The 15,278-nt window shown below is 32.0% G+C and overlaps 2 protein-coding genes across 2 annotated transcripts; one reads left to right on the top strand and one right to left on the bottom strand.

Annotated features, from left to right (window-relative positions):
* Positions 1-4,059: 4,059 nt before the first annotated feature.
* On the bottom strand, positions 4,060-4,740 carry LOC128133458 (uncharacterized). Its single transcript, XM_052770915.1, has 2 exons — positions 4,574-4,740; positions 4,060-4,473 (listed from the first exon to the last, which is right to left on the bottom strand). Exons 1-2 carry the CDS (start codon positions 4,724-4,726, stop codon positions 4,060-4,062), a joined length of 567 nt encoding a protein of 188 aa, XP_052626875.1. The 5' UTR covers positions 4,727-4,740.
* Positions 4,741-8,496: 3,756 nt separating this feature from the next.
* LOC111884580 (nudix hydrolase 11) lies at positions 8,497-9,721 on the top strand. Its single transcript, XM_023880890.3, has 4 exons — positions 8,497-8,854; positions 8,932-9,074; positions 9,143-9,262; positions 9,350-9,721. Exons 1-4 carry the CDS (start codon positions 8,623-8,625, stop codon positions 9,557-9,559), a joined length of 705 nt encoding a protein of 234 aa, XP_023736658.1. The 5' UTR covers positions 8,497-8,622; the 3' UTR covers positions 9,560-9,721.
* Positions 9,722-15,278: the final 5,557 nt, after the last annotated feature.

Genomic DNA, 15,278 nt, shown 5'->3' with positions numbered 1-15,278 from the left:
TACATGAAAATAACCTAGTACTCACATAATAAACTAAAATAGATTTTAAACAAACGAAATACATAAGAAATACATGAAAATAACCTAGTACATGAAAATAACCTAGTACTCAAATAATAAACTAAAATAGATTTTAAACAAACGGGATATATTTCAAAATATTCCAAGGGGCTTCAAACTGGAATTCCAACCCGTTACTTAATGACTTGTATTCCTCCTTAGCAGCTTCCAAGATGACATCCTCAGTAGCATTTAAACGGGTGTCGTCAATTTTGATATAAAGATCGTTGAATAATAGAACTTCGGTTTTCATTTCATACCATCTTGCTAAGATGTCTAGTTCGTCACGATCGTTTCTTGTAGCCATTCGGTTTTCAGCATTGAAAATATTGGTTAAACGGCTCCAAAACATTGGATCGTTCAACTTGCTTGTCTCGTACACATGAATATAAGCATGCGTAAGAACCAAGAACTCTTCATTGCTCCATGATATAGAACTCATTTTGATTGAAACAAAGAGAGTAGAATCTAAAAAACAATATTTGAACAACTTTATTGGTTAATTTAATAAAGTATTGCATGTAACTTAAGGTCAATTTATAGTAGTTTCTACACAAAATCGCAGTCCAATCTTCTAATATGTCTGCAATTCATAGTCAAAATTAACTGACGAATGCAGTGTACTATACTTATAACACAACAGATCACTGTTCGAGTTGACAATTCATCCCTGGTTGAATGACAACACAATACATTGCTGCTTGAGTTGACAAGTCATTGCACCAGGAAAGTAAGGAGTAGTTATAAATAGATTTCAATATCCGTTGTAATTGTATTGTATTACTTCCCTCCTTGCAATTATGGACTCACCACATATATGGAGGAACGCAGAGGAGGTCGCTTTGGTTCAAGCTTGGATTACAACTGTAGAGGTGGATTTTCCACCGGGTCCCCCACAAGTTCGTGCTGGATCATTTTGGTCTCGTGTCTGTCATTTGTTTCACCATTTAATGAACCGCACTCAATATCGAAGAAGAAGAGATGTCAAAGCGAAGTTTCTGGATATGAAAATGAAGGTGAAACAATTTCTTATAACGAGTTGGATAACGAACATGCAAATACGGATGAAGACATTCTACGGCAGGTGGCTTTGGAACTATACCGTTTTGAATATGATGGTAGCGAGTTTACCCACTTAGATGCATGCAATCTTTTAAAGAATGTCCCTTATTTTTAATATGCATGTTGGTTAAGTTAATTGTTTTTTGTTATTTAAGTTACTTGTTGTTGTATGTGTCTAGTCGTTACTATTTAATAAACGTCCATTTCTTTTAATGTATGTTGTTTCGTCAATAGCCAATATATAGAATGCAATAAAATATAAACGGGGTACATAAATAACTAATACATAATACGACATAAAATATAAACTGGGTACATGGATAACTAATACATAACACAACACTAAAATAAAAACGGGGTACATAAAAAACTAATACATAATACTACATAAAACATAAAGGTGCTACATGAATAACTACTGCATTGAGGGAGGTAACAGGACCACCGTTTCATTTGGTATTTCCCAATGCACATGTGATGGTATAGTATTCACCAACTCAGATCCATATGCAAGTCGATACACATAATTAGTGAACTTGTAATCAACCATTCTCTGAATGGACTCAGATGTACGGGTTCTTAGACATGTTATAGCGTGGCCACATGGTATACCGCTTTTTTGCCATTTACCACAACTACATACCCTTTGTTCAACTTGTACGTTGCTGGTGGCAAAAGTGTCATCGACTTCAAATGTATCCCCATACAAACGTCTTGCATTACAATTATAAGACTTGTTGAGACTTTTTTGAACCTTACTCTTAACGTAAGGGGTCAACCCACCAGACAACCTCCCTGTAAAATTTGATATTTTAATAAAAATAGTAGCACAATAAAAAAAACTAAATATAACAATCTCCCTTACCAGCCAGTTCGGCCCGTTCAGCATACTTTGATTGTATCGACGTGGTGGTTAACTCAATTATCGTTGTTATAGGAAACTCACGTGAGGATATAATTTGCAAAATTTCAGGGACGTCAATCGATTTAACATTGTAACGTATTTTTGGGAAAAATGCTCTTGTCCATTTTGAAATCGGTATATCGTCAAGCCAGTAAATTGGACTCATAATCAAGGTGCAGAAAGGTGGTTTCCTACATGTACTTTGCAACCTTTCCAAACACAAGTAAAAATCATCAACGCTATATGCATTGCATGACTTCCAAAACAACGATTCGACTTCCGTATTGTTATGTCCGACAGACTCACGTATCTTTCGAGCTATATCTTTAGGATAATATCCATGATAGGAATCCGGGTAGGCACTCTGAACACCAAAGTCTATGTTATCACACAGGTTGCTTATGAAACCAACCTCTATGTCCTCACCTAAACAATCTCTTAACCTCATCATGAACCATCTCCATGATTCTTCACACTGTAAGGTTCCCAAACCAATTGCTAAGAGTAGTGGTTCATGATTTCCATCTAAAGCCACTGCGAAGTACATTGTTGTCAGAAAGCTCCCAAGAAGGGGTAAATAACCCACATATATCAGCGGTATCATGCACCTATGGAAGGTACGAATCTACATAAAAACGAACACATATTAGTGATAAGTAAAAACTAATCGAGATACATTACCATGAACTATTATATAACTCAATAAAAGAAGTATGTTATACCACGCAACCTAAAGCCACAAAACAGAATTGAAAGCGGTTGGTATCGGTTTTCTTAATGGCTGTGAAGGTATTAGGATTTGTTCTTTGAAGGTTATGCAAGAAAATTGGTAGTTGAGAAAAGGTTCTTTCGCTGTAACTACTCATTTTCAATACCGATGATAGTGCTCTACAATCATCACACAAATGCAATATGAAACAAATGCAATTATAAATAGAAAATATTGTATCTCTACTGATCAAAATTCATAGTTTAACCTTTTAAATTCATAGTTCAACTTTTTGAATTCATAGTCAAACCAGTTCATTTCATAGTCAAATTTCACTGACTGACATGACAATACTACAGAATGTACTTGTCTGCATTTCATAGTTCAACTTTTTGAATTCATAGTCAAACCAGTTCATTTCTTAGTCAAATTTCACTGACCAACATGACAATACTACAGAATGTACTTGTCTGCATTTCATAGTTCAACTTTTTGAATTCATAGTCAAACCAGTTCATTTCATAGTCAAATTTCACTGACCGACATGACAATACTATAGAATGTACTTGTCTGCATTTTATAGTTCAACTTTTTGAATTCATAGTCAAACTAGTTCATTTCATAATCAAAAAGAATTGTCTGTAATATGATTTCTTCTATAAATGGGTGTCACTCATTATGAAAAATTTAACTGAGAAAGTAACTCCGATTTAAAAGAAAAAGAAGGCTAATGGCATACTGCAATTGCGGAGGAGAACGTATCGTTAGGATTCGGGTACAGCTAAAAACCCAGGAAGATTGTTTTACGCTTGCCCATATTTGGTATCATGTTGTTAACGTCATTCAAATTTAAACCCTCGTGTTTACATCACAAAAATTTATTTTCTTACTGTGAATATTAAATTTAACAGGGACCAAAATGCAGGTTTATCAGTTGGGTTGATGAAGAGAAGGACCAATCTTCTATGGTAATAGCTAAAGTAGCTAACTCTAATAAGCTCTTTCAATCAGAAAATAAGAAGTTAAAGATAGCGTTGGTTTGTAGTTGAGTGTTGTTCTTGGCAGTTCTTGTTTACAAGTTGTAAGCTTTTCAATATTGTTTTTATGGTTTTAAAGTTGTTAGGTCAATAAATTGTTGTATTTGTAACGTTAAAACAAATGTTGTAGTCGTTCTTATGTTGTATGTATTGATAAGTAATTAGTAGGTCATTAATTTGTTGTAATTGTCGTAACGTTATATTTTTTGTCATCCGTTGAGTAAACTGTAAAAATAAACTAATAATGAAATCCAACATTAATTTATATATACATTTATATAATCCAACTACATAGGACCAAGACTAGACCCCCAATTAATTTTTGCCATCCATAGACGGAACTCTAAAGCTGCGTTCTTTGGGTCAATAAGAACACGTATTGGTTGACCTGAAACCAATTGCTCCATAAACATACAAACAAAAACACCGCAATCTCCCAAATGACTACTTTGTTGGGGAACATTTTCTTCATAAATGAATTGCATATTCAATGGAATCCTTGGGATGTTCCTCCGAGCCCAATACTTAATCTTGTCCAAATAATTTGTCACCCGACGTTCAAATTTGGAAAAGATTCCTTCAGATTTGAATTTTTCATAAGCCCCTCTACCAAGACTGTCATAAATATGCACTTCCATTGACGTTAATCGTAGTTCCCCAAATAGCCAATGATTAGGGGATGAATGAATCGGCAATAAGACCTGTATAAGGATCAGAAAATAAAATTATGTTTATTTACATCACAATACAAAAACATAACAAAAAAACGATATTATTTTCAATATAAAATATTAAGTTTACCGTATCAACATTCCACCAAGCAACCATGAAGTTGGGGTACGTAGCAATACCAGCCATAAACGCCCTCCAGTCCTGTCCTTCTTCCAAAGCATGAGAAACAAAAAAATTTGGAGGCATTATTGTATGTCGGTCGCTCTCAAACCGTCTCTCCATCAATAGTCGGTACAAAATGGTTATATGCTGCACACATGATAGTTTTGTTATTGACTAAAAAACAATTAACTTTTAAAATAATTAATTAACAATTAATTTACCGCTGACTCCAACCATCCGTCGTGTGTATGCCCAAACAATGAGCTCCAAAAATCTCTATCTAACACGAAATTAAACAAACAATGTTGGACATCATATGAATGCAATACATAATTTTGGATGACAACCTCACCGCCTGCTACGTAAGGTTGCAGGCGCAACATGGAGAAGTCATGAGCAACACCAAAAACTGGAGGAGGAACGGGGCTTGTTGATTTGATATCAACCTTCTTTTTTGTTCTTCTTTTTTGCTTCGGTGTCGTGTGCAACTAAAAACAATATTCGTTTTATTTATAAACTTTTTTTAGTAACCACGCTCAGAAAATGATAAATAATTATGTATTTTGTTCCATGTATCCTCAAGGTCAACATAAGTAAAATCCCAGAGATAGCTACCCCAAGCGAAACTAACAAAACAAAAAAAACAAAATTGATTATTATATAAATTATAACTTTAATAAAATAGAACTTTTAACGTAAACAAAATATACCTGTTCCAGAGATCCAAATTCTCAGCAAAAAAAAAACCAATCTTGTGGCACCCGATCATTAACTTCTTTACCCAAAAAACCTTCACACAAAATATATATCAAACATACTCTAACTGCATCAACGTCGTCAAGTGCTAGGAATGTTCGATTTAAAATTAAATGTTTCATGTCGCCGATTTTCACCGAACTATTAGTATGGTCCGGAAATAGTCGTTCACGCAATAAACATCTTTTTTTACTGCTTATTAATTTTTTCGACCCTTTTCTCCCAATGTTTTTTGGATACTCCCCAAAATTGAAGCCGGTAATCAAACAAAACTCTTCCGGCCCATAAACCATTTTCGTATTGCCTACTCGAAAATATAAACGTTTTATTCCATCTGGAGATAAAACAGGGTCCGACCGGATCTGATGAAGGACATTTTATGAAACAATAATGCGTCCCCTTATAAACGAGGGACATCAATAAAATAACCAAAGACGGTATCTTTGAAAATAGCACGTCGGGCATCATCTAAAACTTCAAATACTTCCCATGTTACCGCCAGAGCTTTTTAAGTTCGCAAAGGCTTTCGTATTCATTAAACTAAAATCATGCTGCAAAAAAAAACACAAAAACAAATTAGATAACTAAAATTTTTTTTTTTAAAAATATATGATTACAAACTGCAAATACAATTTCTTAATTACTAATATATATGTATTTCCGATAAAAAACAATAACATACACATATATAAACAATTTTCCAAGTTATACAACAAATATATTTACGATAGAAAACAATATCATACATAATTATATAAACATTTTATTAAACAAATTTTCAACTTAAACGACAAATATATCAACGACAAATTTTCAACTTAAACGACAAATATATAAACAATTTTTATCTTTCTAATTAAAACTAACATTTTATAACCATATAAACAAAAAAATTTAAAAATAAAACGACAACCAAATTAACAATTTTGCAAGTTATACGACAACTTTATACAAATTTTCAACTTACACGACAAATACAAACAATTTCTAACAATATATATACGACAAATTTTCAACTTATACAAATGTTATACTTATACGACAAACACAAACAATTTCTAACAATATATATACGACAAATTTTCAACTTATACAAATGTTATACTTATACGACAAATATATATACAAACGACTATTTTGCACTTTATATAAACAATTATACGATAAGAATATACAAGATTTCAGGTTATACAACAACTAAAAAAACAACAAAAATAACAAATTGTAAACATTATCTACGCAGTTTCTACTTGTCTCTACTTGCATTTAAACTTCAAGTATACTAAAAAAATATTAAAACTATCAAACACAACAAAATTACCCTTTTTTAACACTAAATAATACAACAAATGATAAAATAAAGAGATTGTTGACATTAAAAAAGTTAAAATCTAACCATATTTGTGGGATTGTTGATATAATCCTCCATTTTCTTCAAAACTAGCCAAAATTACGAGAGAAGCCCAAAGTTAGAGAGAGTTTTTGTGTAAAGAAGAGTGAAAATGGAGAAAAAAACGTTTTTATACTCAAAATCGAGGGCATTTCGCAGATGGGAGCCATTTCGCAGATGGACCTTCTCATCTGCGAAAGTACAAGCACCTAAAGCACAACTGTGCTTTAGGTGCTTGTACTTTCGCAGATGAGAAGGTCATTTCGCAGATGGGACCTTCTCATCTGCGAAATTGATGGCTATTTTTGTAATTTCGATTTTTTTGGCTATTTTTGTAATGCAATTAGTGTAAATGACTATTTTTGTCATTTTCTCTATTTTCTATAATTAGATATAGCAAGATTACTATCATACCCTTATATTAATTAATAATGATTTAATTTTTCTTAATTTCCGATTGGTGCATTTAGGTACACAATATTTGTTGAAAATATTTGAATCTCTCTCTCTCTCTCTCTCTATCTATATATATACATATATATATATATATATATATATATATATATATATATATATATATATATATATATATATATATATACACACACACTTCTAAAAAAAACTAAAAGATATACTTTTTAGAAATATAAATACGCATTTTGAAGTACACATACTTATTTTTATATATTTAAAAGTATAGACTTATAGTATAATTTTATATTTATAGAAGTATAAATATTTTTTTGATTGCTATACTTCTAAATACGTAAAATTATGTATTTATATTTTCAAAAACCATATTGATATTTAAAAAAATTAAAAATACATATTTATATTTCTAAAAAATTTATCAATACTATAAATTTATATGTATATTTCTAAAAACGTATTTTAAGTATTAAAACATATACATAGGCAAAAAAAATCATATATACAAAAATAACATTTAAAAAGAACGTAAATAGAATGTTTATGCAAGTTGTTTCGTGTATGTTTTTTTCTGCATTAGTACGTATAATATGATAAAAAAAAATTAAGGTAAAAACATAAAAAAAATTTACAAATAATTTATTATGAATTTTATTTAATAACCTTGAAAAACTGGTATAATAGATAAAACTAACAAAAATAAATAAAACATAAAAAAATTATTAAATTTTAGTCAATGATAAACATAAAAATGAATTTAAATGTAAAGTCGTGTATTTTTTTAAACCCTTTTTCTTTTAGGGAAAATCTTATAAAAACTAAACATATTTTTATGAAAGTTTTAAAAAAACCACTATATTATTTATTTGTATGTTAAATTCTTATATTTTTTAAAATTATCATTTAAGACATTGAGCTCAATAAGTCGTAAATAATTATAAATGTTAGGTAATTGATTTTTAATGTTTTGATTTTTACAATTCATTAGATTACAATTCAAAAAAATATAAAGGTTTAAATACACTAAAAAAAAATAATATAATGCCTTTTTTTAATCTTTTCATAAAAATAGATTAGGTTTTTCGAAAACCTTAATTAAAATTTTAAGAAAATACTGTATAAAACTTTAGTGTACTAAAATACATATATATATATATATATATATATATATATATATATATATATATATATATATATATATATATATATATATATATATATATATATATATATATATATATATATATATATATATATATATATATATATATATATATATATATATGTTGGTTTTTTTTAAGTAAAAATACGTTAGGCTGTTCTAATGTTCTTTCATTTATTGTAACTTTGTCATTGTATTCCAACGTTGACCATTGGCCAAAAAAACTTGCCACTGAACAGAATCAGAGGATCATTTTCACTATTTGGGTAGATCTTGTTCATGGATTCCAATAGTTTTACAAGATCACAGAAGCTATTGGAGTTGTCACAACGGTTTCGTGAAACGAAGTCCGTTTTCCAACTTTCGGTTGACTCCTCAAGCAGTCAATCCAACCAATCTGAAAAATTGAAAAAACCCAGCCGAGCTGCAGTTCTGATCTGCCTATTTGAGGAAGGAGATGATATATATGTTATTCTAACCCAACGATCGTCGAAGCTGACGTCTCATTCTGGTAAAGAAATTGGTGCACTTTAGGTGTTTGATGAAATGCCCGAATGAAATGAAGATCGTTTTCCTTTGTTTTTACAGGGGAAGTGTCTTTGCCTGGAGGAAGAAGAGACGAAAACGATACAGATGATATTAGAACTGCGTTGAGGGAGGCTGAGGAGGAAATTGGATTGGATCCTGCCCTTGTTGATGTTGTAACTGTTCTTAAACCCTTTGGAAGCAAGGTAAAATTTTTATTCCAATATGAATTTATTCGAAGCATGAAATTGACTATTTGATTTATTAATGTCAGGGTAATGTTAGTGTGGTTCCAGTGATTGGAATACTATGGAATAAACAAGCATTTAATCCACTTCCAAATCCTGAAGAAGTAGAATCAATCTTTTATGCTCCTTTGGAAATGTTCCTCAAGGTTTGTAATTCATTCCTTTTTCTATTTAAGTCAAAAAGTAGCAGCGACTTGTTCTTGAAAATGGGGTTTTGAATTTTGGTGATTCAGAATGAAAATAGACGAGAGAAGGAGATAGAACACAGGGGAGAGAAATTCTTGCATCACTATTTCTATCACAAAACGAATGACAGGGTGTATGTGATATGGGCTCTAACAGCCGGAATCTTGATAGATACAGCCTCCCTGGTTTTCCGGCAACTACCGGATTTTCAACCAAGGATGCCTAAATTTTGGAACAGAAACCACAACAAATTATAATATGGGTCCCCCAACCAGTGTCAAAAGGAGTAGACATGTCAGTATTCATTGACATAATGATACAATGTTGTGACTTGTGAGGATAATATAGTAACTTTGTACTAGTTATCAAGGATTAAATTGTAACTTTATTGTATGAATAAATTTTTTGTCTTTGGTATATTTGTTAAGGGAGCTGATATTTCACTGTATTATTTTATCCATCTACTTGAAATTAAAGTATTTTGACTTTTTTTGCTCTTATTGATAATTTATAAGATCATCTTCTACATCCCAACCACAACCTCCTAAACAACATAAAAATGCAAGTTCCAATCCGACCATACACTAAAACTTATATCAAAAGCTTAGAGCATTGGGTGTGGGCAACAAGGTGCAACACCAAGTTGTGCCAACTCACATGCCATATAAACAAATGGTATTATAACATCAAGTGGGGAAATGAACAACAAGATACAACAAGATGCAACAGCAACGGTCATTAAAGCCAACGGTATAAAATCATGTCGTTTCAATTCGTCACAACGCCCACGAGACTCGCCACAACGAGTTAGGGGGGCGGTGTTCCCCCCATTAAGACTGCGTTATGGGCATCCATGTCAGCATCTCCCGTTCTCGTTATGGCCCATACCATGTGGTCTTATTTTTAACTTTTTAGCGGTGCAGTTTATTGTTTGTTTATCATCTTACTCGTTGTACGATAATAACTAAGATATATTAAAACCACAATGAAAATCAAATTATTATTTTTTAAATTATTTTTAATTAAAACCTATTTTCTTCAATCTTCATAATTCATACAGAACACCATGTATGGTTTTCATCCCAAAATGGGTATACCATCGGCAAAATCTATATTATATTATAAAACATATTAGTCATATCTTGAATTTTAAAAGATATAAGTTACAAAGTTATTTGTAAAAATCAAATATGCATAAATAAATCATTAATATTTGCCAAAATTTTGAAGAGGTAGATTGAGGAAGGTAATCAAAAAGTTCAATTTGAAGCAAAAAGACAATTTTAAAACATTGAATTCATGTATATAAATTAATTTATATTTCATAAACTAGACATCCTTATTAGTATAAACATACAATATAAATAAAAGATCTAAATATAAATATTTTATTTAAAAATCGTTATTTTTTTATTCTTAATAACTAATAATAAAATCTAATTATTATTTAATTGTAAGAAAACTATGCACAAAAAAAAAAAATTGTCGCCACCGCTTTACGTAGGCACACATCTAGTCCTAATTATCTGACAATTTCATTTTTGTTTGAAGGATTAATATGTAGCGGCAATAGATGATTGAAGAACAAAATGCACCAAATCAAAGGGATGACACATGTGATGGAGGGAAGAACATAGATCACTTGGTAGAAACATAAATGTCAAAATCTCCAAATTCAAGGGTTACAGTAAAATTAAAAGTTTGCATTTGGAGGAGGCAAGAACATAAAGCACCCAATTGTTACCCTATAAATCATTCCTCCTCTTCAACGATTACCCCTGTTGAGATCATCATCACCAGATGACAATCGCAAATATTAACCACCATGATTTTCATTGAGAAACTCTTATCATCAGGATCCATGTTCAGTCCGTTCACGCCATCAAGAAGTGAAGTAAAGATCAAAATATAGACGTGCACATATAACTAGCATCGATTGGGGGCGGGTATCAGTTTATTAAGGTGTATTTGGATTATGTAGCATCGATTGGGAGTGGGTATCAGATTATTAAGGTGTATCTGGATTTTGTGGATTGATTCAAAAGGGGAACTGATGAATTAGAAGAAGCAACGGCGACCAATAAATGGAAAAAAGCAACGTGTCCGATGAACTACGATGAAGAAACATCGATTCTTGAATGGTGACTAGGAATCAACGTTTCGTCTTTGGGAAGAAGCGTCCAAGGAAGAAACTGATATTTCTTTTTTTTTTCTTATTTTGTAAACTTAAAAGAACGGGTAAATGGTAAAAGAACTTCGATTTCAAGTGGATTGATAAAAAATTAAAGTGGAAATATTACCTCCCATTTGTTAATGTTTATAAACTTGAAATCGTGTACCACCATGATGGCAGTTTGTAAATTGTATTTGGGTGGAGTCGGTATTGGATTAGTGCCTAAGCTCCTAACTATATTTGGTAAGTACTTGACCCGATTGTGCATGGTCCTCTTGGGTTGCCTTCACCAAAACAACTTGACAGGGTGATTTATGAATAGAGAGGTTAATATGGTTTATTAATATATTATATGAATAATATATTAAAGGAGTAATCATATGGTTTAATTAATATTAGACAATAATTAATTAAGAATTAATTTTGTGGCTAAAAGACATTAATTAAATAAAAGAGACTTAAACTGTCAAATGTGTGATAGTTGAGTATTGGGCTGAGGAGCCTCTTGGACTAGGCATGGATGAAATTAAGATGTGTCCATCCATAATTTCGGCCATAAGGGCCTTATTCCAGAAGCTTCCTTGGATTGCTTAAGGCCTAAGCTGTCAATTAGGGTTTAGATTGAAACCCTAGTAGCACCAATATAAATAAGACACTAAGGCTTCCAATTTTCCGCCACTTGATAGCCTAGAGAGATCATAGCCGACATTGTGCCTCTCCCCTCTCTCATATCATCCTCTTGCTTGTGTGATGTTTGTAAGCCATTAGAGGAGTGACATTTGTGACTCTAAGCTCCAAGACAAGAAGATTCAAGCCATTGTTCAAGAGGTAATCATATAGATCTGTTTTCTTATGTCAATTTCGAATCTTGTATGCTAGATCTAGTGTTTGTAAGTCTTGGATGAATTGTATGTACAATAGAGAAACCTAGATCCAAGCTTTAGGGTTTTCATGAGCACATATGATGCTATTTTGTGTAAAACCCATCAGTGGTATCAAAGCCTTGATTGGTTTCTTTTGTATTGATGCCTTGCTTGTTCATCCTCTCTGAAAATCATTTTTTCTGCCTCCTGCCCGACCTGACTCAGCGAGTCGGAGCGTCAGACAGAGGGATTTTCGGGGTTTCTTGCTGTTTTGCTGAAGGATAATTACCCAACTCGTTTTTGACTAATAAAATCTGAATTTTATTGTTGTTATATGATTATCCTTACCAAAACAAAAGATAATTACCAATTGTTTGAATAATAAATTCCTTATATGATAATATTTGATTATTTAAATTAATTGATGAATTATCTTGTGAATAAAATGGATTAGGTCAAATTTAGATAATCATTAAATTAAATGTTTAATTTTAAATTATTTTCTATTTGATCCTGTGTGTTTTGAAAAGTTCAAAGTTTGCCTTCAAGTTTTGAAATTTAATTTTTTTTGCTTAAAAGTTTAATTTGAATTATTTAAATTTCAAACCCGAGAATTTTAAAAGTTTAAAATTCAACCTTATACTTTATAATATTATAAAATTAATATATATATATATATATATATATATATATATGTGTGTGTGTGTGTGTATATATATATATATATATATATATATATATATATATATATATATATATATATATATAAAACTTAAATGTTAGTCTTACTGTTAGTAGGCCTCATTCACAAAGCCAATCTATAAGGGGGGGGGGGGGTATAAGGTTATGACCTATAAAAAGGTCGTTTAATGGGTGTCCACTCACACCCACCGCTTCCTTGATTGGTGGAGGGTCGTTAGCCGAACGGGTAGGATAGGACAACCATTCCTCCTTAAAAGTATAATGAATTTATAAAAGTAAATAAATGTTTTTTCAAAAATTCCCAATCTTAGTTACTTTAGGCAAAAAGTGAAATTGATGCAATTCCATGAAATTACACTTTGTACCATTGCTAAGACGTTAGTGGAGCGTGTGTGGTTAACCGGCACACTAATTGGGCGCTAAGAAAAGGTGGCAAAGGGTGACTCATTGTTTTTCATAGTTCGATGGAGCATGTGTGGTTAACCGGCACATCGAATAGGTGACTATAACAATGAGGGCACCATGCACATTTGCATGGTTATTCACACTCGCTTTGTGATCCTCGACATCCCAGTCACAAACTTGAGGGGCATATCGAGATTTAAACATGTCATTGAAAAGTTCAATGAATCTTAAAAAAAAATCTAGGAGTTTTCAATACATTTAAAACTTAATCTCTTTTTCGTTTTTCTTGGTGGAGAATTAGTGAACCGTCATTCACTTACCTTCAAATTATTTGCATGTTAGATTATGGTATCCCTCTTCTAATTTGTAAATAATGTTGTTGGATCCTAGCCCTAATTTCTCATTTGGGTGTTTAATTGGGGATTCATTTCTAATCAAACTTTGTCTTTTTCTATTTCAGATGTCGAACGTCAACAACAACGCTTCCGACTCAAATTCCTCCGGCTCGTTCTCACTCATGAACTTGTGTGGGAGAGTGATTTTTGACGTGTCCAATTTTAATGATTGGATCTGCAACATCCGAATGGTCACGCGTTATGAAGACAAAGAGTATGTCCTCGATGAAAAGCTAAAGGAAATCAAACTCAACACTACCACTGCTGAAGAGATCATTGCCTTGAGGCCCATGAGTGTGACATCCCCAAAATCTCGGCCAGAAAAGACCGGTTTTCATTTATGCTTTTAAATAATTTCAGAGTAAATCCTTTTGATTTGAAAGAGTTGCGGAATTTGTTCCCAAAAACAAAACATGAGAAAACAATGTTTACCAAAGCATTTCATAAAAGAAATGTATTTTCATTATATAATCAAAACTCGGGGTGTCATGTTCCGATACAGACCAATAAGCATAAACGATAACATTACAAGTCATTCAACAAATATATACATATACAGACTTGTAAACAAAACAACTTGATGGTTCATCCATCTTATGCCCTCGCGCCACTTCTTGTAATACAAATAAAACTGAGTGGGTCAGGCTTGGGAGCCTGGTGAGCATATAGGGTTTTCAACCCACAATAAATAATTATATTTAATTTCCACCAACCAACAATAACCCAATTACCCATTCCCGTTATTCTCACTTTATGTCCCTAAGACAACTAACATAAGGGACCTAGTCTAAGAATATTTCATCGGGGCGATAACACATGCTTCGGGGGTTCCTCAGCAATATAAGTCAAATAATGCAACCATGAGGGGGATGGAGTACAGCAAATGAACACCCGAGTTCATTAACACATACAGGTGGCGAACCTGCTAATGTTCCACAAGACTGTCTAGAAAAGTCCGTGGTCGTCATCTAAACTCCGCTAGATGACTGAATCAAAACAACAACGAGGCCTCCCATCTGTTTATTACACACCAACTATCTACCCATGTTCTACCCAACATATTAGTAGATAAAAATATACATTTTTATACATAGTTTAAAAACCTGTATAGCATGCTTTAATCAATACATATTCCACATAACAGATGAGGCACACACACATAACATGTATTCCATAGAAAACAAATCAGATCCATGAGATAGAAGAGAGTGAATATACATTCACACATATAACACAAATATACCCATAACACGTATTTTGTATAAAATACTTTATAATTATGCGTTAAAAGAAAGTAACCACACACTCACGCATATAAACAACAATATACTTAATACACTCAAACCATACTTGTATTATTATCGTGTTTATGAAAGGTAGTATACACTCACTTGATCAGAAGATGATCAGACAGCACTACGACTTGCAGAAGTAGTAA

The sequence above is a fragment of the Lactuca sativa genome, chromosome 4, assembly GCF_002870075.4.
Source record: "Lactuca sativa cultivar Salinas chromosome 4, Lsat_Salinas_v11, whole genome shotgun sequence".
NCBI lineage: Eukaryota > Viridiplantae > Streptophyta > Magnoliopsida > Asterales > Asteraceae > Lactuca > Lactuca sativa.
The sequence above is the reverse complement of the archived record's forward strand: the minus strand, read 5'-3'. Positions and strand labels throughout refer to the sequence as shown.

Excerpts from the sequence above, each read along its gene's own strand:
- LOC128133458 (XM_052770915.1), bottom strand. The coding sequence starts at position 4,726 with ATGGAGAGACGGTTTGAGAGCGACCGACATACAATAATGCCTCCAAAT. Across the intron at positions 4,474-4,573 it reads CTTGGTGGAATGTTGATACG|GTCTTATTGCCGATTCATTC; the intron begins GTAAACTTAATA and ends ATCCTTATACAG.
- LOC111884580 (XM_023880890.3), top strand. The coding sequence starts at position 8,623 with ATGGATTCCAATAGTTTTACAAGATCACAGAAGCTATTGGAGTTGTCA. Across the intron at positions 8,855-8,931 it reads GAAGCTGACGTCTCATTCTG|GGGAAGTGTCTTTGCCTGGA; the intron begins GTAAAGAAATTG and ends TTGTTTTTACAG. Across the intron at positions 9,263-9,349 it reads CTTTGGAAATGTTCCTCAAG|AATGAAAATAGACGAGAGAA; the intron begins GTTTGTAATTCA and ends TTGGTGATTCAG.